Below are 26,181 nucleotides of genomic sequence, written 5' to 3' on the forward strand. Positions count from 1 at the left end.
GTATATGCCTTAGGAACATGGTTATTGGGCCAGAGAGTGGGTGTGGCCATTTTTAAGTTATACTGTCTCTTAGATCCCAACTCACTTTACTGTCCTCTGCTTCATGATACCAGAGTGAGAACTCTGCAAAACACATTCATGCTCTGCCAGCTGGCTCCAAGTGAGGCTCTGCTAACAGAGGGTGTTAGAGGGAGACCCCAGGGCTGAAGGAGGAAGGAGGGACATGCTCCTTCCTGTCAGCACCACCATAACAAGGCTTCTTTACCTTCGCAGCAATTATCTCATTTCCATGGCACTAACTGAATCCAATTTTCAGATTGCTCAACACTTACAAAAGCAGCTTTGTTGCATCCAAGCTCTGAGACACCAACACCAAGCAACCAGTGCCCCTCCTCCTGAGAGGTCTGGGTCCCAGACCCATGGGGCCCTCTTCTGAGCTCAGAGACCCTAGCACTAGGTAGGCTCTGTCCCCCTTAGACTGAGTTTCTCCTGAAAGGTTGCTAAGTTTGAGGAGTTGCAGTCTCTTCCTTTTGTTGCAGCCTTAGGTGGGGGAGCTGCTGTAACAAAAGACCATAAACCAAGTGGCTTACACAACAGAAACATATTGTCTCCCACTTCTGGAGGCCAGAAGTTCAGGATCAAGGTGTCAATGTGGGTTTGATCCCTCTGAAGGTGCTAGGGAAGGATCTGTCATCATTTGTTTCTGCTTCCTGATAGGATCCAGACTGATTGAGTAATTGGTAATAGGAGTGGTGTCAGGAATAATATTCTGAAAGAGGCGCCTTGGAGATTGGTTTGTTCATCTGCATCTTTGGGCTTGAAAGCACCATTAAGTTTCAGGATCACACTCATCCCTATCCACTGCCCTACCTTTCACATGAGAAATGTGAAGAGGCTGGAAATTCCACTGACATGGGGTTCTGTAACCCACACAATTAAATGTTGTGCTTGATTTTAAGCACTGTCAGCCCTATGGCTACAAAAGATAATTTTTAGACTGACATAGAAGCTCTCTACTGCCTTGCAAGGGAACACCCAGTCTCTTCAAGACCCACCACAACCATCCCCTGTTACCATTAAACTCACAATGAGGGTCCATTCTCAGCATGATCTAGGGGTACAGGCACATGCTAAGACCCAGGAGAAAGTAGCTTATACACCAAAAGTATAGCAAGATTTTTTAAAATTGATTTTTAGGAAGAGAGAGAGGGAAACACTGATGTTAGAATGGAACATGTATTAGCTGCTTCCTGCACGCACCCTACTGGGAATTGAGCCCACAACCCGGGCATGTGCCCTAACCAGGAATTGAACCAGCAACCTTCTGATGCAAGGGACGACACCCAACCAACTGAGCCACATGGGCCAGGGCACAACTTTTTTTTTTCTAGTAAATACTGGCAGAAACCTGAGAGAATGTGTGTGGGAGTGGATTCTAAGGACGTTATACCAAGGAAGATGGAATGTAACAGTGGGTTGGGCACAATTTATTCAGCTGGGGTCCATTTACCAAAGATTCTACATTTAATGTTAGCCCATGCAGCTGGAAGGGACTTTAACAGCCTATTTTGTTGGTTGACTTAAATTTAACCTGTGGACCAAATTCAATGCTATCAAAATGCCAGAACAACGCTGGCTTTGGGAAAGAATCCAAAGGTGTAATTCTTTGGGGAACTGCAGCCATCAGTGTCTTAAATTTGAGAGTTGCAAGTATGGTGATATCTCTCATATCCCAATTTGTCTATTTTGCTGCGAACAACAGGTAGATGGATCTTGGAGAATGACCGTGGATTAATGTAAGCTTAATCAGACAGTGATGCCAACTGCAGCTGCTGTTCCAGATGTAGTTTCTCTTTACTGAAGCATCACAACCCCTGGCCTCTGGTATGCAGCTATTGTCCTATCAAGTGTTTTACTCTATAACAATTTTCTTTCTTTTATCTTTTGAACATTTTTTTCTTGATTGATTTTAGAGAGGAAGGGAGAGGGAGAGAGAGACAGAAACATCGATGAGGGTGAACATCTACTGGCCGCCTCCTACATGCCCCCCACTGGGGATTTGGCCCACAATCTGGGCATGTGCCCTGACAGGAATCAAACTGGAAACCTCTTGGTGTGTGGGTTGACACTCAACCACTGAGTGGCACTGGCCGGGCATCTATAGCAATTTTCAAAGTCCAGCAGAAGCACTTTGTTTTTACCTGGAAGGGCCAATAGTACACCTTCACAGTCTTGCCTACGGGCCATGTCATTTCTCCTTCTCTTTGATGCAATATAGTATTTAGAAACTTAGATTATCTTACCATTCAATATAACATCTACTGGTCCACTACACTGATGACATCATCCTGGTTGAATATGATAAGCAAGAAGCAGAAAGTACTATAAATGCCTTAGTAAGACATATGCAAACTAGAAGGTAGGAGATATATCCCCATGAAAATTTAGGAAAGTAAAACTTCAATGAAGTTTCTAGAAATTCAATGCTCTAGTCTAAAGCATATAAAGATATCCTCTGCAATGTAAAAGACATGATGCTGCCCTGGCTGGTTTGGCTCAGCAGTTAAGAGCGTTGGCCCGAGGATCCAAGGTCTTGGGTTTGATTCCTAGTCAAGGGCATACCTGGGTTGCAGGTTCGATTCAGTGGAAAAATATCCTCAGGTGAGAATTACCCCCCCCCCAAAAGACATGATGCTGCACCTTGCACAAACTACTTTTATATCACATGTGTGTGTGTTATGTTGACCTATTTATTGTGTAACTCGTAAGACTCCCAATTTTGTGTGGGAATCAGAGCAAGTGATAACTGTGCAGTGAGTCCAGGCTGCAGTGCAAGCTACTCTTCCAGTAGGGTCTTTTGACCCAGTAGATCCAATAATACTAAAATGTCTGTGGAAAGTAGTGATATTGTGTGGAGTCTCTGGCAAACACCAACAGGAGAGGCACTGTGCAGATATCTAGGGTTTTATAGAAAATTCATGCCCTCTTCTTTCAATAACCATTCTCCTTTGGCTTGCTATCAGGCCCTGGTAGAGACTGAACTCTTAGGACTACTAGTGACCATGTGACCTCAGTTTTTCATCAGGAACTGGGTGTTGGTCTGATCTGTCAAGCCATAGGTTGGGCACGTACTGCAGTTTATCACAATGAATGAAAATGGGACTTTATTTTTTTATTTATTTTTTGGTGAGAAGAGAAGTTTTATTAATTTTTTTCTTTTATTTTATTGTTGATACTCTTACAGATGTCCTCTAATTTCTCCCCCTTTGCCCACCTCCCAGCCCCCACCTCCCCACCTCTGGCCTTTACCACACTGTAGTCTGTGTCCAAGGGCTATGCACATGTGTTCTTTGGCTAATCCCTAACCTACTTTTATCTAGTCCCCACCACCTTCCTCCCCTCTGACATCTGTCAGTCTGTTCCATGTATTCATGCCTCTGGTTCTATTTTGTTCGTCAGTTTATTTTGTTCATTAGATTTTACATATGAGTGAAATCATATGGTACTTGTCTTTCTCTGACTTGCTTATTTCCTTTAGCATAATAGTCTTCCAGATCCATCCATGCTGTCACAAAGGGTAAGATTTCCTTCTTTTTTACAATGTAGTATTTAATTGTAAATGTACCAAAGCTTTTTTTGTTGTTGTTGTTCAGGTAGAGTGGGAGGGAGAGAGAGGAACAGAGAGAGAGAGAGAGAAACATCGACGTGAAAGGGACACATCGAGTGGCTGCCACCCGCACAACCGACCAGGGCCGGGAACAAACTGCAACCGAGGTACGTGCCCTTAGCGGGAACCGAACCCGGGTCTCTCAGGACCGCAGGCCGACGCTCTAACCGCTGAGCCAATCCGGCAAGGGCCCAAAGCTTTTTTTTAAACTTTTTTCTTCTGTATTGATTTTAGAGAGAGAGGAAGGGAGAGGGAGAGAGAGCTAGAAACATTGATGAGAGAGAACATCGACTGGTTGCCTCCTGCGGGCCCACAACCCCAGCATGCGCCCTGACAGGAAATTGAACTGGCGACCTCTTGATGCATGGGTCAACGCTCAACCACTGAGCCATACCGGCCCGGCCACCACAGCTTTTTTGTATCCACTTATCTACTGATGGGCATTTTGGCTTTTTCCAGATCTTAGCTATGGTAAATAACTGCTATGAACTTAAGGATGTTTTTGGGAATCTTAGTATATATTTGGAAATGGGATTTTAGAGATAGAAACTCAGGTGGTTTCAGAAAGCACAAAAAGGGTCCTGCCTGATTTAGCTCAGCGGTTAGAGCGTCGGTCCATGGACCAAAGAGGTGCGGGTTCGATTCCGGTAAAAGACACGTACCTTGGTTGCAGTTAGGTCCCCGGCCCTAGTTGGGCTTGTGCGGGGAGGCAACCAATCAATGTTTCTCTCTCTCTCTCTCCCTCTCACTCTGTCTGAAGATAAATGGAAAAATATCCTGCAGTGAGAATTAAAAAAAAAAAGAAAGCACAAAACGTAGCATGAGCAGGTGCCTCCTATTCCTTTGACACTAAGTCCTGCAACGTGGCCTCTTCTCCCTCAACTGTGTCCATGCTTCCTGGAATGTTTCCTATGACCAGTTGACTGAGGATGAAGTAACTCAAGCCTGGTTTATAGATGGTTCTGCACAATCTGCTAGTAGATGGCTGCAGCATTAGAGCATCACTGATGGGTGACCCTGAGGACAGTGGCAAAGGAAAATTCTCCAAGTAGGCAGAACCTTGAGCAGTACAGCTGATTGTCCATTCTTTATTATTATTATCATTGATTTGAGAGAGAGTAGTTTTTCCACTTATTTATGCATTCACTGAGTTCAATGATTTTAGAGTCCACAATGATTTTAGAGTTACAGAGCATTTGTCTTTCTCTGTCTGACTTATTTCACTTAGCAGTACAGTGCCCTCAAGGTCCATCCATATTGTCACAAATGGCAGAATTTCCTTCTTTTTCATGGTTGAATAACATTCAGTTGTATACATATACTGCATTTTCTTTGCCCATTCATCCATTCACAGGCACTTAGGTTATTTCCACGTCTTGGCTATTGTAATTAATGCTGCAATGAACGTGGGGGTGCAGATATCTTTTAAATATACTGTTTCCATTTCTTTGGGATATATTCTTATAAGTGGGATTGCTGGATCATATGGTAGTTCTATTCCTAATTTTTTGAGGGTCCTCCATACTGTTTCCCATAGTGGTTGCACCAATTTACATTACTACTGACAGTGAACAAAGGTTCTTCTTTCTCCACATCCTCACCCACATTTATCTCTTATCTTTTTGATGATAGTCATTCTAACAGATGGGAGGTGATATCTCATTGTGGTTTTGATTTGCATTCCCTGGTGATTAGTGATGTCCAGCACCTTCTCATGTGCTTGTTGACTATTCATATATCTTCTTTGGGAAAATGTCTATTTGGGCACTTCACACATTTAATTGGATTATTTTATTTTATTTTTTGCTGCTGAGTTGTAGGAGTTCCTTATATATTTTGGATATTAACCCCTTGTCCAATATCTGGTTTGCAAATATTTTTACCCTTCTGTGGGTTGCCTTTTCATTATGTCTATGGTTTCCCTGGCTGTGCAGAAGCTCTTTAAAATGATGTAGTTCAGCCCTGGCCAGTTTGACTCAGTAGTTAGAGCATTAGCCTGCAGACCGAAGGGTTGCGGGATTGATTCTGATCAAGGGCACATGCCTGGGTTGCAGGTTTGATCCCCGGCTCCAGTAGGAGTCATGTGGGAGGCAATTGATGTGTCTCTCTTGCATCGATGTCTCTCTCTCTCTCTCTCTCTCTCTCTCCCTCCCTCCCTCCCTCCCTCCCTCCCTTCCACTCTATCTAAAAATCAATGGAGCCTGGTCAGTGTGGCTCAATGGATCGAGCATTGTCCCATGGACTGAGAGGTCCCGGTTCAATTTCCGGTCAGGGCACATGCCCAGGTTGTGGGCTTAATTTCAAGTAGGGTGTGTACAAGAGGCAGCCAATTGATGTTTCTCTCTCACATCAATGTTTCTCTCTCTCTCAAAACTCAATTAAAAATATTTTTAAAAAGCAATGGAAAAACATCCTTGGGTGAGGATAAAAAAAAAGTGATGTAGTTTATTGCCTATTCTGACAGGCCTGAGAGATGACCAGAAGTATGGATCTACATTGATTCATAGGAAACTGCTAATGATTCGGCTGAATGGTCATGACTTGGAAAGAACAGAGTTGGAAGTTTGGTTACAGAGGTTTGAGGAAGAGGAATATGAATTAACTTCCCAGAAGGAGTTTTCAGTGCAGAGGAAACTCTCAGTATCCAGGTGGACGAAATGATGTGCTCTATGGATGCCAGCCAGCCTCTTTCCCAGCCACCCCAGTGCATGCTCAATGGGTCTATGACAAAGTGGCCATGGTGGCAACAGTGGGTTATGCATGGGCTTAGCAACATAGACTTCCTCTTGCCAAGGTTGCTTCTAAGGGCCAACAGCAGACAATCGCACAGCCACAGGTGTGGCACCATTCCCCTGGGGTGCCCCAGCCTCTGGTGGAGACAGCACCTTGAAAGGTCTGCCACTAAGGATTCAGACTCTTCAGGAATGAAAGTTTGAGAAACTCCACCAGGTATAGAACTCCAACCAACCAGGATGCCAGCTGAGAGCAAGTGAAATATGGAAAAGATAGAAGGAAATTATAAAAATCTGTTTGGGACTGCTGACCAGTTAGAGAAATAAGTATTACAGCCATGTGTAATTTCTTTCTTAAATATATAAAACACTATTTTCTTTTCTCCTTCTTCTCCTTTCCCTTATTACTTTACATAGCATTTTTTTTAAAGTTATCTTTTTTCCCCCTTTATTGATATTTCAGAGAGAGAGAAAGGGAGAGGGAGAGAGAGACAGAAACATTGATGAGAGAGAACATAGACTGGCTGCTTCCTGCATTCCCCCCACTGGAGATCGGGTCCACAACCTGGGCATGTGCCCTGACTGGGAATTGAACCAGCAACCTCTAGGTGCGTGGGTCAATGCTCAACCACTGAGCCACAATGGCCGGACCTTAGCAATTGTTTTAACGGGAAACTACAATTTAGTCTCTTATAGTCACAAAATATTCAAGTGGAATTATGACTTATTTAGAGGAGAAACTAACCTCATGAATACTGTGGCTGTCATTTGGAGAAGATTGCAAAGGCTGTCGGGACTTTGTTTCTCTCCCCTTTGGGAAGAAGGTGAGAGCAATATTTTAAAAAGATGCTGGCATTTTGTCAGGCAGAAACATCAAGTTGTCAGCATTGCTGAGAGAAGTTCAAATACATGTAGAAGGGTTTGTATTGATGCTGAGAAACCAAAGGGGTGGGAGGGGAATTATGCCACATCTAGCTTTGTGATGCTGGCACATGGGGATTCTGCAACCATACTTCTTCCTTGTCTCTGGCTTCTGTTAGGTTCCCCCAGGAGCAACACCAGAGAAGGACTGCAAGGCTGGAGAAGGGAACAAGGGTCTTGCTCCTTCCTGTTTGCTTTATGTTACTATTGCTGTCACCCAGCCTTGGCCCCCAGCTTAAGAACATCAGTTGATTTCCATCTCCAGCTCAGAACCAGTCAGGGAACACCCACCTCAGAAGTTGGAGTCCCGGATCTATGTGGCCCCTCTCCTGAGCTCTAGCAGTATTGGCCACAGCCATTCAGCACCTCTCCTCAGAGTCTGATTTCCAGTTCTTCAGGGCCCCTCCTCTGAGCTTAGAAATTCACAACCCCACCTCTGCCTCTCGTCCTCCCAACCTGAAAGTGGGAGCTGCTTCCGGCAGTTATTTCCTCTGTGCTATCTCAGTTCCTCCAACGCCTTCCTTCCACTGCCTGCTTAATCTACTCCCTATATTCAATCCTCTCTGTTGAAATACTTTGTGCAGTTTGTTTTCCCAGCCGGATTCTGACTCATAGTGTCCTTTAATGGTTATTTGTCAATTATATCTCAATAACACTGGAAAAATAAAAATAAGAAAAGTGGGCAGCCCTAGCTGGTTTGGCTCAGCGGTTAGAGAGTTGGCCTGCGGTCCAGAGAGACCCAGGTTCGGTTCCTGCTAAGGGCATGCACCTTGGTTGCAGTTTGTCCCTGGCCCTGGTTGGTCGTGCGGGTGGCAGCCACTCGATGTGTCCCTTTCACATCGATGTTTCTCTCTCTGTCTCTCTCTCCCCCCCTCTCTCTCTCCCTCCCACTCTATCTGAACAAAAAATTGAAAAATGTCCTCAGGTGAGGATAAAAAAAGAAAGGTGGGCAAAGTATATGATATGATTAGGGAGTTTATAGAAGAAAACCCCAAAATGCTAACAGTCATAAAAAGATGTTCAAACCCATTGATTATCAGAGAAATACAAATTAAAACAATAATGAGATACCACTGTATACCCATTAGATGGGAAAAAAACAGAACAAAACAAAACCACAACCACACACTCTGAGAAACACAGGTAATACCAAATGCTGGTACCGACGTAGGGATATAGGTATATAGGGATCCAGGACCCCTTGTGTACTGTTGCTGGGAATATAGGCACAGCCATTCTGGAGAACAACATGGCAGTACCTAGTTAAATTAAGTACACACTTAGCCTAAATCCCTATAATTCTGCTCTTAGGCATATATCACAGAGAAATTCTTACACAAGGCATTTGTGACAACTCTTATTGCAGCTTTATTTGCAGTGACTAGCAAGTGCAGGTAATCTGGACATTTGCCATTGAGGAAGCAGATAAGACATTAGGGAACACTGCAGTATTTGCCAGCAAGAGTATATGTAGAGCTCTGGCCGGTTGCTCAGTGGTTAGAGCATCGACCCACGGACCAATGAGTCGCGGGTTTGATTCTGGCCAAGGGCACGTACCTCGATTGTGATTCGTCCCTGGCCCTGGTTGGGGTCATGCGAGAGGCAGCAAGTTGATGTGTCTCTTTCATGTCGATGTTCCTTTCTGTCTCTCTCTTTTCCTCTCTCTCCCTCCCACTCTATCTGAACAAAAATAAAAAAATGTCCTCGGGTGAGGATAAAAAAAATAAAAAAAGTATATGTAGAGCCCTGGCCAGGTGGCTCGGTTGGTTAGAGCATCATCCCATGCACCAAAAGGTTGTGAGTTTGATTCCTGGTCAGGGCACATACCTAGGTTTTGGGTTCAATCCTCGGTCGGGGCATGTACAGGAGGCAACCGATCGATGTTTCTCTCTCATCAATGTTTCTCTCTCTCTAAAATCAATAAAAAACATATCCTTGGTGAGAAGTTTTAAAAAAAAGATTATATGTAGATCCAGCATTATAAAGAGATCTTACCCCTGGCTGCGTATCTCCATTGGTTAGAGTGTCGTCTCAATACACCAAGGTTTTGGGTTTGATCCCCAGTCAGAGCACATACCAATGAATGCATGCATGGGTAGAACAACAGATCAGTATCTCTCTCTCTCTCTCTCAAATCAATAATAATAATAAAATAAAGAGAGCCTAAAAGCATGATGCTGAATGACTCCTGTGGCCAGTAATGACAGAGTAAGTAATCTGAACTATAGCACTCACTAAGAACAACTAGATGAGCTCAGCAAACTATGAAAAACATTTGCTTGGAGGACTTCCGGTCAAGATGGCGGGTAGGTAAACGCGGTATCGCGTCCTCCCACAACCACATCAAAGTTACAACTAAACTACAGAACAACCATCATCCAAAACCGCCTGAAATCAAGCTGAATGGAAGTCCTACAACTACGGGATTAAAAAAAAAAAAGCAGCTACATCCAGACTGGTAGGAGGGGCGGCGGCGCGATGGGCTGGTCCCACACCCACGGGTGGCGGATAAAAATCAGGAGGCTCCCGCGGCTGGGAAGGTCCTTCCTGAGGACTGAGGGGTCCCCGTCCCACACCAGGTGCCCCGCTCAGGGTTCCAGTGCCAGGAAGAGAATCCCCATAACTTCTGGCTGGAAAAACCAGTGGGAATTGAGGCTCAGGGAGGCTGAAGCGGCTGGAGCCCCAGGCAGCTCCTTAAAGGGCCCGCGCACGGACTTGTCGGACTCTCTCCCTCTAAGCTTGGAGGGGAGGCAGCTCGAGGGGCGCCAGAGACATACAGGGAAGAACTGAGTTGTTTGGCACTGGAGCAAGGGCTGGAGAGGGGGCTTTCTCGGGGACAAACGTGCTGTAAGAGGCCTTTGTTCCTTTGGTGAGCCCTTCCCTGGGGGCGGCAGACAGAAGCCATAACTGGGACTCCAGCAACCTGGCTCACACTGGTAGCCCCGCCCTGGTGACTCCCTGAGGCCCCGCCCCGCCCAACTTTCAAGCCCACCCAAGCTGTTGCCACTTGCTTAACCATAGGATTGGCCGGTCTTGGATCCTGCTTCAGGTTTTTCCTAAATTCTTTCAAACGAGCAGCATCGGGTCTCAGCGAGCCCCATACCTCTCATTAAGTAATACACAGAAACAAACACAGGGAGGCAGCCAAAATGAGGATACAAAGAAACAGGTCCCAAATGAAAGAACAGAACAAAACCCCAAGAAAAGAACTAAGCGAAATGGAGATAAGCAACCTAACAGATGCTGAGTTCAAAATACTGCTTATAAGGATGCTCAATGAACTCAGTGAGGGCCTCAAGAGCATAAAAAAGGACCAGTCAGAAATGATGGATACACAGTTAGAAACGAAGGAGGCTTTAACTGAAATAAAGAATAATTTGCATAGCTTCAATAATAGAGTACGTAAATCCAAGGAGCAAACCATCGATTTGAAATATAAGGAAGCAAAAAACGCCCAATCAGAACAGCAAAAAGAAAAAAGAATCCAAAAAAATGAGGATAGTGTAAGGAGCCTCTGGGACAACCTCAAGCGTGCCAACATTCGCATCTTGGGGGTGCCCGAAGGAGAAGAGAGAGAACAAGAAATCAAAAACCTGTTTGAAACAATAATGGCAGAAAACTTTCCTAACTTGGTGAAGGAAACAGACATACACGTCCAGGAAGCACAGAGAGTCCTAAACAAGATGAACCCCAAGAGGCCCACACCAAGACACATCATCATCAAAATGCAAAAGGTTCAAGACAAAGAGAGAATCTTAAAAGCAGCAAGAGAAAGGCAGCGAGTTACCTACAAGGGATTTCCCATTAGGCTGTCAGCTGATTTCTCAAAAGAAACTTTGCAGGCCAGAAGGGAGTGGCAAGAAATATTCAGAGTGATGAAAACCAAGAACCTACAACCAAAATTACTCTATCCTGCAAAGCTGTCATTTAGAATCGATGGACATATAAAAACTTTCCCAGACAAGAAAAAGTTAAAGGAGTTCATCACTACCAAACCATTATTATATGAAATGATGAAGGGTCTTTTTGAAGAAAAAGATAAAATGTATGAACAAACAAAATGGCAATGAATACATATCTATCAACAATGGAATCTACAAACAAAATGAACAGGAAGAACAGGAACATGCTCATAGATACAGAGAACATTTTGTTGGTTGCCAGTTGGGAAGGGGGTTGGGAGAATGGGTGAAAAAGGTGAAGGGATTAAGAAGCACAAATTCATTGCTAGACTGACAAACCTCAAAGGGAAAGGGGTTTGGAGGGTGGGAAGAGATAAACCAAAGAACTTATATGCATAACCAATGGACACGGACAATAGTTTGGGAAAAGGTGGGAGGGGGGCGGGAGAGGGGAGGAGGGGGGTCAATGGGGGAAAAATGTGGAACATATGTAATACATTTTGCATCCAACAATAAAGATGTGAAAAAAAAAAAAGAAAGAAAAACATTTGCTTGAAAATATCCAAGTGATCTTTTACATGTGGCTGCAGCCGTTAGGTAAGCCAACATGGGCGCTTACAAGTACATCCAGGAGCTATGGAGGAAGCAGCAGTTCGATGTGCAGTAATGCGCTTCCTTCTCTGGATGCACTGCTGGCAGTACCGCCAGCTCTCTCTGCTCCAAAGGGCCCCCTGCCCTACCCACCCAATAAAGTGCGCAGGCTGGGATACAAGGCCAAGCAAGGTTATGTCATATATCTGATTCGTGTGCGCCATGGTGGCCGCAAATGCCCTGTTCCTAAGGGTGCGACCTATGGCAAACCTGTCCATCATGGTGTTAATCAGCTCAAGTTTGCTTGAAGTCTTCAGTCTGTTGCCGAGGAGCAACCTGGACACCACTGTGGGACTCTGAGAGTCCTGAATTCTTACTGGGTTGGTAAAGATTCCACATACAAATTATTTGAGGCTATCCTCATTGATCCATTTCATAAAGCTATCAGAAGGAATCCTGACACCCAATGGATCATCAAACCAGTCCACAAGCACAGGGAGATGCGAGGGCTGACATCTGCAGGCCGCAAGAGCTGTGGCCTTGGAAAGGGCCACAAGTTCCACCACACGATTGATGGTTCTCGCCCTGCAGCTTGGAGAAGGCGCAATACTCTCCTGCTCCACTATTACCGCTAAAATAAGTAATGTTTGTAAAATTCTTACCTAATAAACAATTTAGGACAGTCAAAAAAATATCCAAGTGATAACAGGTAGTGAAGAATTATGGGGCAAAGATATAAGAGAAAGAAGAAACAGAGGTGAGCTCAGCATTTATGTGGCTTATCCCTTAATGCTACCTGCTAATTCCAGAAGAGGCGGATGAGAAGCTGAGAAGTTGAGCACAGCTATTTAGATAGACTTGTGTGGTAAGAAATCCAAACTTGGAGTCTAGGGCCCACCAAAGAGGTGTCACCTCATGCTTTGGGTTGAAAACCCAAAGGTCTAGGAGTAAGTGTAAAGTAGAAATAGAGTAGCCCTGTTCCCTAAGGGACTATAGTCAAGCTCTGAGCCATTTCAATCCCTGAAGACTGGATAACACAAATCCAGAATTTCTAGTGTCCCAGCTGTCTGCCAAAAGCAAATATAAATCTTCTCTGGGTCACCCTGGCCGGTTTGACTCAGTGGTTGGAGCCTCGGCCTGCAGACCAGAGGGTCCTAGGTTCGGTTCCTGCTAGGGGCACGTACCAAAAATAAAATAAAATAAAATTCATTATTAAATCTTCTCTGGGCCTTGGCCGGGTAGCTCAATTGGTTAGAGCATTGTCCTGATACACCAAGGTTTCAGGTTCGATCCCCAGTCAGGGCACATACAAGAATCAACCAGTGGGGGTGGGGGAGTTAGGAGGAGGGTGCTAATGAGGGAAAAAGGAGAAACATCTGTAACAAAAATAAATTAGTAAAAAATAATTTTAAAAAAGAGTCAACCAGTGAGCCTGGCCAGTGTGGTTCAGTAGACTGAGCGTCATCCCATGGACTGAGGGGTCCTAGTTCAATTCCTGGTCAGGGCACATGCCCGGGTTGCAGGCTCAATCCCCAGTAGGGGGCGTGCAGGAGGCAGCTGATCGATATTTCTCACATGGATGTTTCTACTTCTCTCTCCTTTACTTTCTCTCTGAAAAAATCAATAAAAACATATTTTTTAAAAAAGGAATCAACCAATGAAAGTATGAATGAGTGGAGCAACAAATCAATGTTTTTCTCTCTAAAATCAATCAATAAAAAATCGTCTCTGGCCCTGGCCAGTTTGGCTCAGCGGTTAGAGCGTCGGCCTGCCGTCCGGAGAGACCCAGGTTCGGTTTCCGCTAAGGGCACGTACTTCGGTTGCAGTTTGTCCCCGGCCCTGGTTGGTTGTGCGGGTGGCAGCCACTCGATGTGTCCCTTCACGTCGATGTTTCTCTCTCTCTCTCTCCCTTCCTCTCTCTCCCTCCCACTCTATCTGTACGAAAAATGGAAAAATATCCTCGGGTGAGGATAAAAAAAAAAAAAATCGTCTCTGTAGGAAAATAGCATCATTCTCTCTTTTTTTAAAAAAATATGTTTTCATTGATTCTTTTGGAGAGAGAGATAGAAACATTGATGTGAGAGAGATACACCAGTTGGCTGCCTCCTGCAGGCCCCCTGCTGGAGATCGAACCTGCAACCTGAGCATATGCTCTAACCGGGTATCGAACCTGGACCTCGCAGTCCATGGGATGATACTCAATCTGCTGAGCCACACGGGCCGGGCAGCATCATTCTTGACTACAAATTATTTATACAGTTTTCCATATACAATGTCCAGCACTCAATTTAAAATAATCAGGCTAGCCCTGGCCGGTTTGGCTCAGTGGCTGTAGCGTCAGCCTGTGGTCCAGAGAGACCCGAGTTAGGTTCCTGCTAAGGGCACGTACCTTGGGTGCAGTTTGTCCCCGGCCCTGGTTGGGTCGTGCGGGAGGCAGCCACTCAATGTGTCCCTTTCACGTCAGTGTTTCTCTCTCTCTCTCTCTCCCTTCCACTCTATCTGAACAAAGTATCAAAAAATGTCCTTGGGGAAGGATAAAATAATAATAATAATAATAATAATAATAATAATAAAAAATAATCAGGCCAGCCCTGGCTGGTTTTTCTCCGTGGTTAGAGCGTTGGCTCATGGACCAATAAATTGCAGCTTCCATTCCATTCAATGGCATGTACCTCGGTTGTGGTTCATCCCTGGCCCTGGTCAGGGTCATGCGGGAGGCAACCAGTCAATGTGTTTCTCTCTCACGCTGATGTTTCTCTACCACCCCCTCCCTCCGACTCTATCTGAAGATAACTAGAAAAATATCCTCGAATAAAGATTTAAAAACATAATTTAAAAAATATAATAATCAGGTCAAGCCCTGGCCAGGTAGCTCAGTTGATTAGAGCATCATCCTGATATACCAAGGTTGTGGGTTCGATCCCTGGTCAGGGTACATACAAGAATCAACCAATGAATGCATAAATAAGTAGAACAACAAATCAATGTTTCTCTTTCTCCCTCTCTCTCAAACCAATACAAATAAATAAATAAATAAAATAATCAGACCATAGGGAGAGAAGAAGATATGTAATAAAAATAAAATTAGGTGCTGGCTGGTTTCTCAGTGGTTAGAGCATAGGCCCGTGGTCCAGAGAGACCAGGGTTCGGTTCCTGCTAAGGTCATGTACCCCAGTTGCAGTTTGTCCCCGGCCCCGGTTGGGGTCATGTGGGAGGCAACCACTTGACGTGTCTCTCTCATATCGATGTTTCTCTCTCTCTCTCTTCCTCCCTCTCTCCCTTCCGCTGTATCTAAAAGATAAATGCAATAATGTCGTCAGGTGAGGAAAGAAAGAAAGAAAGAAAGAAAGAAGAAAAAGAAAGAAAGAAAGAAAGAAAGAAAGAAAGAAAGAAAGAAAGAAAGAAAGAAAGAAAGAAAGAAAATTAGAAAAGTAACAGATAACAGAAACTGAGCTACAGGGACTTCAATGAAATAATCAAACAGATCTTGAAATAATTATATTTAATACATTTAAGCAAATAGAAGACAAAATTGAAAAATTCAGCAGACAATTTGAAACTACAAAAAGAATCCAATAAAAATACTAAAAATATAAAATACAATAACCAAAATTAAGAGCTTAATGAGCGACTTAAGCAGAAGCTAAAGAGAGAATTATTGCCCTGGCCGGTTTGGCTCAGTGGTTAGAGCGTCGGCCTGCGGTCCAGAGAGACCCGGGTTCGGTTCCCGCTAAGGGCATGTACCTCAGTTGCAGTTTGTCCCCGGCCCTGGTTGGGTTGTGTGGGTGGCAGCCACTCGATGTGTCCCTTTCACGTCGATGTTTCTCTCTCTCTCTCTCTTTCTCTCTCTCTCTCCCTCCCACTCTATCTGAACAACAACAACAAAAAAACAAAACAAAACAAAACAAAAAAAAGAGAGAGTTATTGAACCAGAAGTTAGGTCAGAAGGAAATAGCCAGAATAAAGCTTGGAGAGGTAAATGGACAGTAAAAGGAAGTAAAAGACATAGAGAATACAAAAAGAAAGTCTAATAGATGTTTTATTGGACTACTAGAAGGAAAGGAGAGAAAGAATGGGGCATTAACAATATTTGAGGAGTTAGTGGATGAAAATTTTCCAAAATTCACGACAGACATCAAGTCACAATTTCTAGAAATCATATGAACTCAAGGCAGGGTAAAACTAAAAAAAATCACATCTAGGCACATCAGAGTAAAGCAAAGACAAAAACATTCAAAGTAATCAGAGGAGGGGAAAAAAGATTACCTTTATAATTATGCAATTATACTGACAGCCAACTTCTCAATACAAATTATAGAAACCAGAAAACAGGAAATGATATATTCATTTACTGACAAAAATAGCTGCCAGCTTTAAATGTTACATCCAATGAAAATATCTATCGCAGATCACAAAAATGGCAATAAATTCTTCTCATCCCGTATGCACATCCTTTTGTAACATGACTTTGCAGTTCCTTTCTTCAAGAGAAGAAGCACATTTCTCCACCCTTAAATCTGGCCTTGGCTATGTGATTTGTTTTGGCCAATGGGGCACTGAGAAGCATTAAATTTAAAAAGTGCTTGTACATTAAGAAATTTTCCCTTGCTGCTCTCAGGAATTCTGTGACCACTACCATGTGAATACACATGGGAGACACAGGCCTCAGTCACCCCATCACTCCAGCCAAGCTATCAGCCGACAGCAACCACATGAGTGAACCCAGGGAAGACCAAAAGAAGAACCATGCAGCTGAGCCCAGCCCAAATTGTTGGCACACATAATTGTGATAGGATAAATTACTACTTGGCGGTGGTTCCCTATGTAGCAAAAGCTAACTTATAAAACATTATTTGAGGAAGAAGTAAAATAGACATTTTCAAGGGAAAAAACACCTGACTGAATTCCTTATTTATAAACTTTACCAAAGAAAGCTCTAGGTTTTTGAAACATTAAGAGCACTTGCGCTGTGCTGAGACATCTAGGTAGCATGGTCAGTTGCCTTGTCTTGTTTTGTTTTGTTTTTTGATACATGCCCCTAGCGGGTACTGAACCCAGGACTCTATGGTCCGCAGGCCGACGCTCCAACCGCTGAGCCAAACTGGCCAGGGCCAGTTGCCTCGTCTTGTTGAATAAGATATAGGCCAGTTGTGATCTTGTCCAACTTGTGTGGAGAATCACTTGTGGTGCCAGGTGCGGGTTAGGCATGCACAGTAGGACCAAGTTACAAGGTGTGTCTTAAGATAGTTTGTCAATTGTAAAGCTGAAAGTATATAAAATCAGAAATCAATTTCTCTTCTTAAAAGACTATTTAGGCAGCCTGAAGCAGACAATGGTGGAGCTGGCTGAGGTGGACGAAGCTGAATTGCAGCGTGTGGTGGCGGCTGAAAAGCAGAAGGCACAGTTCACTGCACAGGTGCATCACTTCATGGAGTTATGTTGGGATAAATGTGTGGAGAAGCCAGGGAATTGCCTAGACTCTCGCACTGAAAATCGTCTCTCCAGCTGTGTGGACCACTTCATTGACACTATTCTTGCTATCACCAGTTGGTTTGCCCAGATTGTACAGAAAGGAGGGCAGTTGGCTATTCCCTGGAAGAATGACAGAAGAAGCAAAGGACTTGTTATTAAACAGATTGAAGCGCCAGTCGGGGAAAGATGTCAACCCACTGTCAGGTCAACTTCAGGCTATTACTAAGCCTGTTGGTGCTAAAAAGTTACAGATCAAATGTTTAAAAGTGAAATTTATTTATTTGGAGTTCAGAAATTCCACATTGTATCACAGCAGTTACTCAATAAATGTGAAGTTTCCGGAAAAAAAAAACAACCATTTAAATTTGACTGTAATTTTACAGAATAATTTGTTGGAACTGGTTATTGATTAAGGTTTGAAGATGAATTTTGAAAATATAACATCACTTGCTTAATTTTAGACAAAAGTTTAAAATGAATCTTCTCAGCCCTGGCTGGTTTGGCACAGCAGTTAGAGCCCTGCGGACCAAAGAGTCGTTTGTTCAATTCCGGTCAAGGGCACGTACCTGGGTTGTGGTTCAGTCCCCAGTCCTGGTCAGGATTGTGCGGAAGGCAACCAATTGATGTGTCTCTCTCACATTGATGTTTCTTCTCTCTTTTTCTCCCCACCTCCCACTCTAAAAAAAAAAAAAAAAAAAAGAAAGAATGTTCTAAGTTTGTGAAAATTATTTTTAAAACTTTTCTTCTCTTCCTGACAATATATCATTATTTCTATGCTATGAGATTTATTAAAAATAAAACATTAAGCCCTGGCCGGTTTGGCTCAGCAGTTGGAGCATCAGCCTGCGGTCTAGAGAGACCGGGGTTCGGTTCCCGCTAAGGGCACGTACCTCGGTTGCAGTTTGTCTCTGGCCCCAGTTGGGGTTGTGTGGGTGGCAACTACTCGATGTGTCCCTTTCACATTGATGTTTTTCTCCCTCTCTATCTGAACCAAAAATGGAAAAATGTCCTCGGGTGAGGATAAAAATAAATAAATAAAAAATAAATAAAACATTAAAACAATTGAAATATACATTATCTCCTGCAAAAAAATTGCTGTCAAACTGACCCAATTCAATAAAATAACAAGCAAGAAACATGATTTACCAAATTAAAAATCTTTAAATAGCCCAACTAGTGTGGCTCAGTGGTTGAGCATCTACCCATGCACCAAGAGGTCGCCAGTTTGATTCCCGTTTGGGGCACATGCCCAGGTTGTGGGCCCGATCCCCAGTGCGGGGCATGCGGGAGGCGACTGATCAAATGTTTCTATCTCTCTCTCCCTCTCCTTTCCTTTCTCTCTAAAATCAATAAAGAGCATTTTTTCATATGTCTCTTGGCCATTTGTATATCCTGTTTGGAGAGGTGTCTATTTAAGTCTTCTGCCCAGTTTTTACTTGGGTTGTTTTTCTTTTGTTGAATTGTATGAGTACTCTATATATATTGGAAATTAACCCCTTCTCTAATGTATTATTAGCAATTATGTTCTCCCATATAGTGGGTTCCCTTTCCGTTTTGATTCTTATGCTCAGCATCACTAATCATCAGAGAGATGCAAATTAAAACAACTATGAGGTATCACCTGTCAGAATGGCCGCCATCAACAAATCATCAAACAAGTGTTGGCGAGGGTGTGGAGAAAAGGGGACTCTAATACACTGCTGGTGGGAATGCAGACTGGTGCAGCCACTATGGAAAACAATATGGTGTTTCCTCAAAAAATTAAAAATTGAACTTCCATTTGACCCAGTGATCCCACTTCTAGGAATATATTCTAAGAAGCCTGAAACACTAATCAGAAAGAATATATGTACTCCCATGTTCATAGCAGCAATATTTACAACTGCTAAGATCTGGAAACAGTCCAAGTGTCCATCAATAGATGAGTGGATAAGAACGCCATGGTACATATACACAATGGAGTACTATGCAGCTGTAAGAAAGAAAGATCTCTTATCCTTTGAGACGATATGGAGGGACCTCGAGAGTATTATCCTAAGCGAAACAAGCCAATCAGAGAAAGAAACATGATCTCACTTATTTGTGGAATATAATGAACAAAACAAGCTGATGAACAAAATAGAACCAGAGACATAGAAGTAGGGTATAAACTGACAAACCTCAGAAGAGGGGGACAGGGGGAGGGAAGAGATAAACCACAGAACTTATATGCATGTATATGTAACCATGGACATATACTACAATACTGGGAATGGGGGTGGGATCAGGAGGAGGGTGTCAATGGGGGAAAAAGGAGAAACATCTGCAACAAAAATAAATAAATTAATTTTAAAACTAAAATCAATAAAAAAATAAATAAAAACTTTAAATATTAGTATATATGGTATTCATTCTATCATGAAGGGGCAGCCATTTGTTCTTACTGGAATAGACACTTACTCAGGATCTGAATTTTCCTTCCCTGGACACAATGCTTCTACCAAAACTACTGTCCATGGGCTTATAGAGTGCCTTCCACCTTCGTGGTATTCCATACAACATTGCTCTGAAGGAACTCACTTCACAGGAAAAGAAGTGAGGCAATGGGCCCATGCTCATGGAATTCACTTGTCTTACCATGTTCCCTACCATCCTGAAATAGCTGGCTTGATAGAAAGGTGGAATGGCCTTTTGAAGATTCAGTTACAGGGCCAGCTAGGTGGCAGTACCTTCTAAGGCTGGGGCAGGGTTCTCCAGAAGGCTGTATATGTGAATCAGTATCCAATATATTGTTCTGATTCTCCCATAGGCAGGATTCACGGGTCCGGGAATCAAGGGGAGGAAATGGAAGTGGACCACTCACTATTACCCCTAGTGACCTACTAGCAAACTTTTTGTTTCCTTTTCCTGTAACTTTATGCTCTTCGGGCCTAGGGTTCTTAGTCCCAGAGGGAGAAATGCTTCCACTAGGAGGTAAAGCAGTGATTCCAGTGCACGGGGAGTTAAGACTGCTAAACTTCCTCATGCTTCTAAATCAACAGACAAAGGACGCAGTTCCTGTGCTGACTGGGGTAATTGATCCTTACTACTACTCCACAATGGAGCTGCCTTTTATAAAAAATCCTCATCTGAGGATATTTCCCCATTGATTTTCAGATAGGGTAGGAGAGAGAGAGACAGAGAGAGAAACATTGATGTGAGAGAGACACATTGACCAGCTGCCTCCTGCATGACCCGACCAGGGCCAGGGCTGGGGATCAATCCATAACCGAAGGACATGCCTTTGACCAGAATCAAACTCATAACTCTGGTCCGAGGACTGATGCTCTAACCACTGAACCAATATGTTTTTATTGGTTTTTAGAGAGGAAGGGAGAGGGAAAGAGATGGAAATGTGAATTGGTTGTGACCCTGAATGTCCTCTACTAGAGATCAAGCCCACAACCCAGGCATGTGCCCTGACCAGCAATCTAACCAATGACCTTTTGATGCTTGGGACAACTGTTCAACCAACTGATCTACACCGGCTGGGCTGGAGTTGTCTTTTTTTTTTTGGTACATGCCCTTAGCCGCTAGGGCCTAGTGGGAATTGAACCTGGAACTCTCTGGTCCTCAGGCTGATGCTCCAACCACTGAGCCAAACCGGCCAGGGCTGGAGTTGTCTTTTTATAGTCATAACTGTTATAGTCATTACTGTTGCCCTTTTATGGTCTTACCCACTGTTCTCTGCTCCCACCCCCCACCAAGCCTTCCTTATTTCCTGGTAACCATGATCTGTTCTCCATTTCTACAATATTGTCATTTCAAGAATGTTACATGAATGGGATTTTAGAGATCATACAGTTCCATTCCTAGAGCTTGCTTTTGTCACTCAGCACAATTCTCTGGAGCTTCATCCAGATTATTGCCTGTATCAATAGTTATCAATAGTTTCTTCCTTTATATTGCTGAGGAGTATTCTATGGTGTAGATGTACCACAGTTTGTTTAAACACTCATCCACTGGAGGACATCTGTGTTGTTTGCTGTTTTAGGCTATTACGGACAAAGCTGCTATAAACATTCATGTACAGATTTTTTTGTGTGAACATAAGTCTTCACTTCTCTAGAATAAATGCCCAGGAGTACAGTTGCCAGGTCATATGGTAGTTCCATGTTTAGCTTTACAAAGAACCACCAGGCTGTCTTCCAAAGTGGCAGCTCCATTTTTCTTTCCCACCAGCACTGTATGAGTGACCCAGTTGTCTGCATCCTCACCAGCATTTGGTATTATCACTATTTTTTTAGTTTAGCCATTGTGATAGGCATGTAGTGATATCTCATTGTGGTTTTAGTTTGCATTTCCCTAGTGGTTAATGATGGTCAACATCTTTTTATGTATTTATTGGCTCTCTGCATATCCTCTTCAGTTAAATGTCTGTTCATGTATTTTGCCCATTTTCTAATCAAATTGTTTGTTTTGCCCTGGCCTGTGTGGCTCAGTGGTTAAAGTGCTGGCCTGTGGTCCGAAGGGTCGGGGGTTTGATTCCTGGTCAAGGGCATGTACGTGGGTTACAGGTTCAATCCCCACTGCCCAGGTTGGGGTACACATAGGATGCAACCAATCAGTGTGTCTCTCTCACATCGATGTTTCTCTCCATACCCCACCCTCTTCCACTCTCTCTAAAAAAATCAATGGAAAAAATATTCTCAAGTGAAGATTAACAACAACAACAAAAATTGTTTGTTTTTATTGTTGGGTTTTGAGTTCTTTATATATTCAATACACTAGTCTTTTCTCAGATATGTGGTATGTAAGTATTTTCTCCAAGTCTATAGCTTGCCTTTTCATCCTCTTACTTAATAGACTCTTTCAGAAAACAACGTTTTTTAAGTCTAATAAAGTCTAATTTACCAATGTTTCCTTGTAAAGATCATGCTGCTGTTGTCAAATCTAAGAACTCTTTGCCTCGCCCTAGGTCCTGCAGGTTTTCTCCTTTTTTCCCCTAAAAATTTTACATTTATGTCCATGATCCATTTTTAGTTAGTTTAAATTTTTTTTTATTGATTGATTTGGGGGAGGGGAGAGAGAGAGAGAGAGAGGAAGAGAGAGAAACATCGATTTGTTGTTCTACTTATTTATGCATTAATTAGTTGTTTCTTGTGTGCCCTGACTGGAGAACAAACCCAAAACCTTGGTGTATTGGGATGATGTTCTAACCAACTGAGCTACTCAGCCAGGGCCATTTTGGGTTAATTTTTGTATAAGGTGTGAGACTTAGGACAAGGTTCATTTTTTGTGGCTATGAATGTCCAGTTGCTCTAGGACCATTGTGTGAAAGTCTATCTTGCCTTGGCCCAGTAGCTCAGCTGGTTAGAGCACCATCCCCATATACCAAGGTTTTGGGTTCAATTCCCAGTCAGAGCACATACAAGAATCAACTAATGAATGCATAAATAAGTGGACAACAAATTGATGTCTCTATCTCTCGTCCTTCCTCTCTCCTTAAAATCAATCAATCAATCAATCAATTTTTTAAAAAAGTCTATCCTTACTCCATTGAATTGCTTTTGTACCCTTGTAAAAAATTAGTTGGGTATATTTGTGTGGGTCTATTTCTGGGTTCTCTATTCTGTTCCATTGATTATGTGTCTTTCCCTGCCAATAAGACACTGTCTCTACTATTGTGGCTATATAATAAATCTGGAAATTGGGTAGACTGATTCTTCCCACTCTATTCTTATTTATTAAAAAATTGTTGTAGCCCTGGCCAGTTTGGCTCAGCGGTTAGAGCGTCGGCCTGCCGTCCGGAGAGACCTGGGTTCGGTTTCCGCTAAGGGCACGTACTTCAGTTGCAGTTTGTCCCCTGCCCTGGTTGGTCGTGCGGGTGGCAGCTACTCGATGTGTCCCTTCACGTCGATGTTTCTCTCTCTCTCTCTCTCCCACTCTCTCTGTACAAAAAATGGAAAAATATCCTCGGGTGAGGATGGAAAAAAAAAATTGTTGTAGCTAGCCCGGCCAGTGTGGCTCAGTGGTTGAGCGTCTATCCGTGCACCAAGAGGTCACAGGTTCGATTCCCAGTCAGGGCACATGCCCAGATTGTGGGCCAAATCCCCAGTGGGAGGCATGCAGAAGGTGGCCAGTCAATGTTCTCTCTCATGGATGTTTCTATCTCTTTCTCCCTTCCTCTTTCTCTAAAAATCAATAAAAAATTTTTTTAAAATTGTTGTAGCTATTCTAATTCCTTTGCCTTTCAATATAAATTTTAGAATAATATTGTCTATATCTACATGAAATCTTGCTGGGATTTTTATAGAAATTGCATTAAATCTGCACGTCAATTTATATCTTTACTATGTTGAGTCTTCGAATCCATGAACAGATTATGTCTCTTCTTTTATTAAGCTCTTTCATGAGCTTCTTGTAATTTTCGGCAAACAAGTACTTTACATGTTGCGTTAGATTTGCACCTGTTTCATTTTTTTTGCGCTCTTATAAATGATATTGCGTTTTATTTATTTATTTATTTTTATCCTCACCCAAGGACATTTTTCCATTTTTTTGTTCAGATAGAACGGAAGGGAGAGAGAGAGAGAAACATTGATGTGAAAGGGACACATCGAGTGGTTGCCACCTGCACAACCCAACTAGGGCTGGGGAAAAACTGCAACTGAGGTGCACGCCCTTAGCAGGAACCGAACCCGGGTCTCTCTGGACTGCAGGCCAATGCTCTAACCACTGAGCCAAACCGGCTAGAGCTGATATTGCATTTTAAATGTTGGTATCCACATGTTCATTGACTCTTACATACTGATCTTGTATACTGCAACCTTGCTGAATTCCTGTACTAGTTCTAAGAGATTTTTGTACACTCCTTGGGATTTTCCATATAGACAGTTATGTCATCTACAAACAGTAACAGTTTTATTTCGTCCTTTCTGATCTGTATGCCCTTTATTTTTCTTACCTTAGTGCACTGGCTATAACTTCTAGCATTATTTTGAATAAGAGTAGTGAGAGCAAACATCCTTGCTTTGTTTCTTCCAGATCTTAGGGGGAAAGTAGTCTTTCACCTTTAAGTATAATGTTAACTGTAGGATTTATTATTTAAAAAAAACTTTTATTTATTGATTTTGAGAAGAGAGAGAGAGAAACATTGATTTGTTATTCCACTTATGTATGCATTCATTGGTTGAATATTGTATAGTATTGTATGTGCCCCGACCAGGGATCAAACCCACATCCTTGGCATATTAGGACACCATTCTAACCATCTAACCAACTGAGCTACCAGGCCAGGACTTTTTCTAGTTTCTTGAAGTGGGAACTCAGGTTATTGATTTGAGACTTAATCATCTTTTCAAAACTATGCACTTAGTGTATAAATTTTCCTCTCAGAACTGTTTTAGTTGTGTCTTGCACATTTTGCTATGCTGTATTTTCATTTCGATTCAGTTAAGTGTATTTTTTTATTTCCATCAAAACTTCTTTGACCCATGAATTATTATTATTATTATTATTATTATTATTATTATTATTATTTTATCCTCACCTAGGGACATTTTTGCATTTATCTTCAGATAGAGTGAGAGGGAGAGAGGGAGGAAGAGAAAGAAACACATTGAGTGGTTGCCACCCACACGACCCCAACCAGAGCCAGAGACAAACTGCAACCGAGGTACATGCCTTTACCGGGAACTGAACCAGGAACTCTCTGGTCCACGGGCCGACACTCTAACCGCTGAGCCAAACCGGACAGGGCTGACCCATGGATTATTGAGAAATATATTGTTCAGTTCTCAAGCACCTTTTAGTGTGTGGGATGATGATCTAACCAACTGAGCCACCTGGGGCCAGGGTTGTACAGAATTTAAAATTTTTTTATTAATTAATTTTAGAGAGAGAAGAAGGGGGGGAGAGAGAGAGAGAGAATTAATTTGTTGCTCCACCCATCCATGCATTCATTGGTTGATACTTGTATGTGCCCTAACAAGTGTGTGTGTGTGTGGGGGTCGAACCCAAAACCTTGGTGTATAGGACAGTGCTCTTACTAACTGACCTACGTGGCCAGAGCCTGTATAGCATTTTAGAACTCACACAGAGCAAAAGGATGAAGTTTCTAAAGGTAAGAATTGTCTGGCTAGAGTTACAAATGTTGCAAACATAAAAGCTCCACTCTGAATACAATAAGAAACTTTCCTTTGTTAAAAAAAAATTGCTCCGCAAAAAAAAAATGGGCAAATGAAAAACGGGCCAGACTTCTGGTAAGATAACGCGGTATCCGTCCTCCAACAACCACATCAAAATTACAACTAAACTACAGAACAACCATCACTCAAAGCCACCTGACATCCAGCTGAATGGAAGTCCTACAACTACAAAATTAAAGAAGAAGCCGCATCGAGACTGGTAGGAGGGGCGGAGGCACTGGTGGGAGGGGCGGAGGCACTGGTGGGAGGGGCGGAGGCACTGGTGGGAGGGGCGGAGGCACTGGTGGGAGGGGCGGAGGCACTGGTGGGAGGGTGGCGAGACGGGCTGGCCCCACACCCACGTGTGGCGGATAAAAATCAGGAGGACACCTGGGCTGGGAAGGTTCTCCCTGAGGACTGAGGGGTCCCCGTCCCACATCAGACGCCCCGCTCAGGGTTCCAGTGCCAGGAAGAGAAGTCCCCATAACTTCTGGCTGGAAAAACCAGCGGGAACTGAGGCTCAGGGAGGCTGAGGCAGCTGAAGCCCCAGGCAGCTCCTCTTAAAGGGCCCGCGCACGGACTTATCGGACTCACTCCCTCTAAGCTTGGAGGGGAGGCAGCTCGAGGGGCGCCAGAGACATACAGGGAAGAACTGAGCTGTTTGGCATTGGAGCGAGGGCTGGAGAAGGGGCTTTCTCCAGGACAGACATGCTGTCAGAGGCCTTTGTTCCTTTGGTGAGCCCTTCCCT

General features: G+C 43.3%; 1 protein-coding gene and 1 pseudogene across 1 annotated transcript; both read left to right on the plus strand.

Annotated features, from left to right (window-relative positions):
• Positions 1-11,829: 11,829 nt before the first annotated feature.
• Positions 11,830-12,448, plus strand: LOC118636417 (annotated as a pseudogene).
• Positions 12,449-17,145: 4,697 nt separating this feature from the next.
• On the plus strand, positions 17,146-17,546 carry LOC118636666 (mitochondrial import inner membrane translocase subunit Tim8 B-like). The gene has a single exon (XM_036271790.1). The coding sequence runs from the start codon at positions 17,146-17,148 to the stop codon at positions 17,509-17,511; it is 366 nt and encodes a 121-aa protein (XP_036127683.1). The 3' UTR covers positions 17,512-17,546.
• Positions 17,547-26,181: the final 8,635 nt, after the last annotated feature.

Source organism: Molossus molossus, unplaced genomic scaffold (assembly GCF_014108415.1).
Source record: "Molossus molossus isolate mMolMol1 unplaced genomic scaffold, mMolMol1.p scaffold_m16_p_2, whole genome shotgun sequence".
Taxonomy (NCBI): Eukaryota; Metazoa; Chordata; class Mammalia; order Chiroptera; family Molossidae; genus Molossus; species Molossus molossus.

Excerpts from the sequence above, each read along its gene's own strand:
- LOC118636666 (XM_036271790.1), top strand. The coding sequence starts at position 17,146 with ATGGTGGAGCTGGCTGAGGTGGACGAAGCTGAATTGCAGCGTGTGGTG.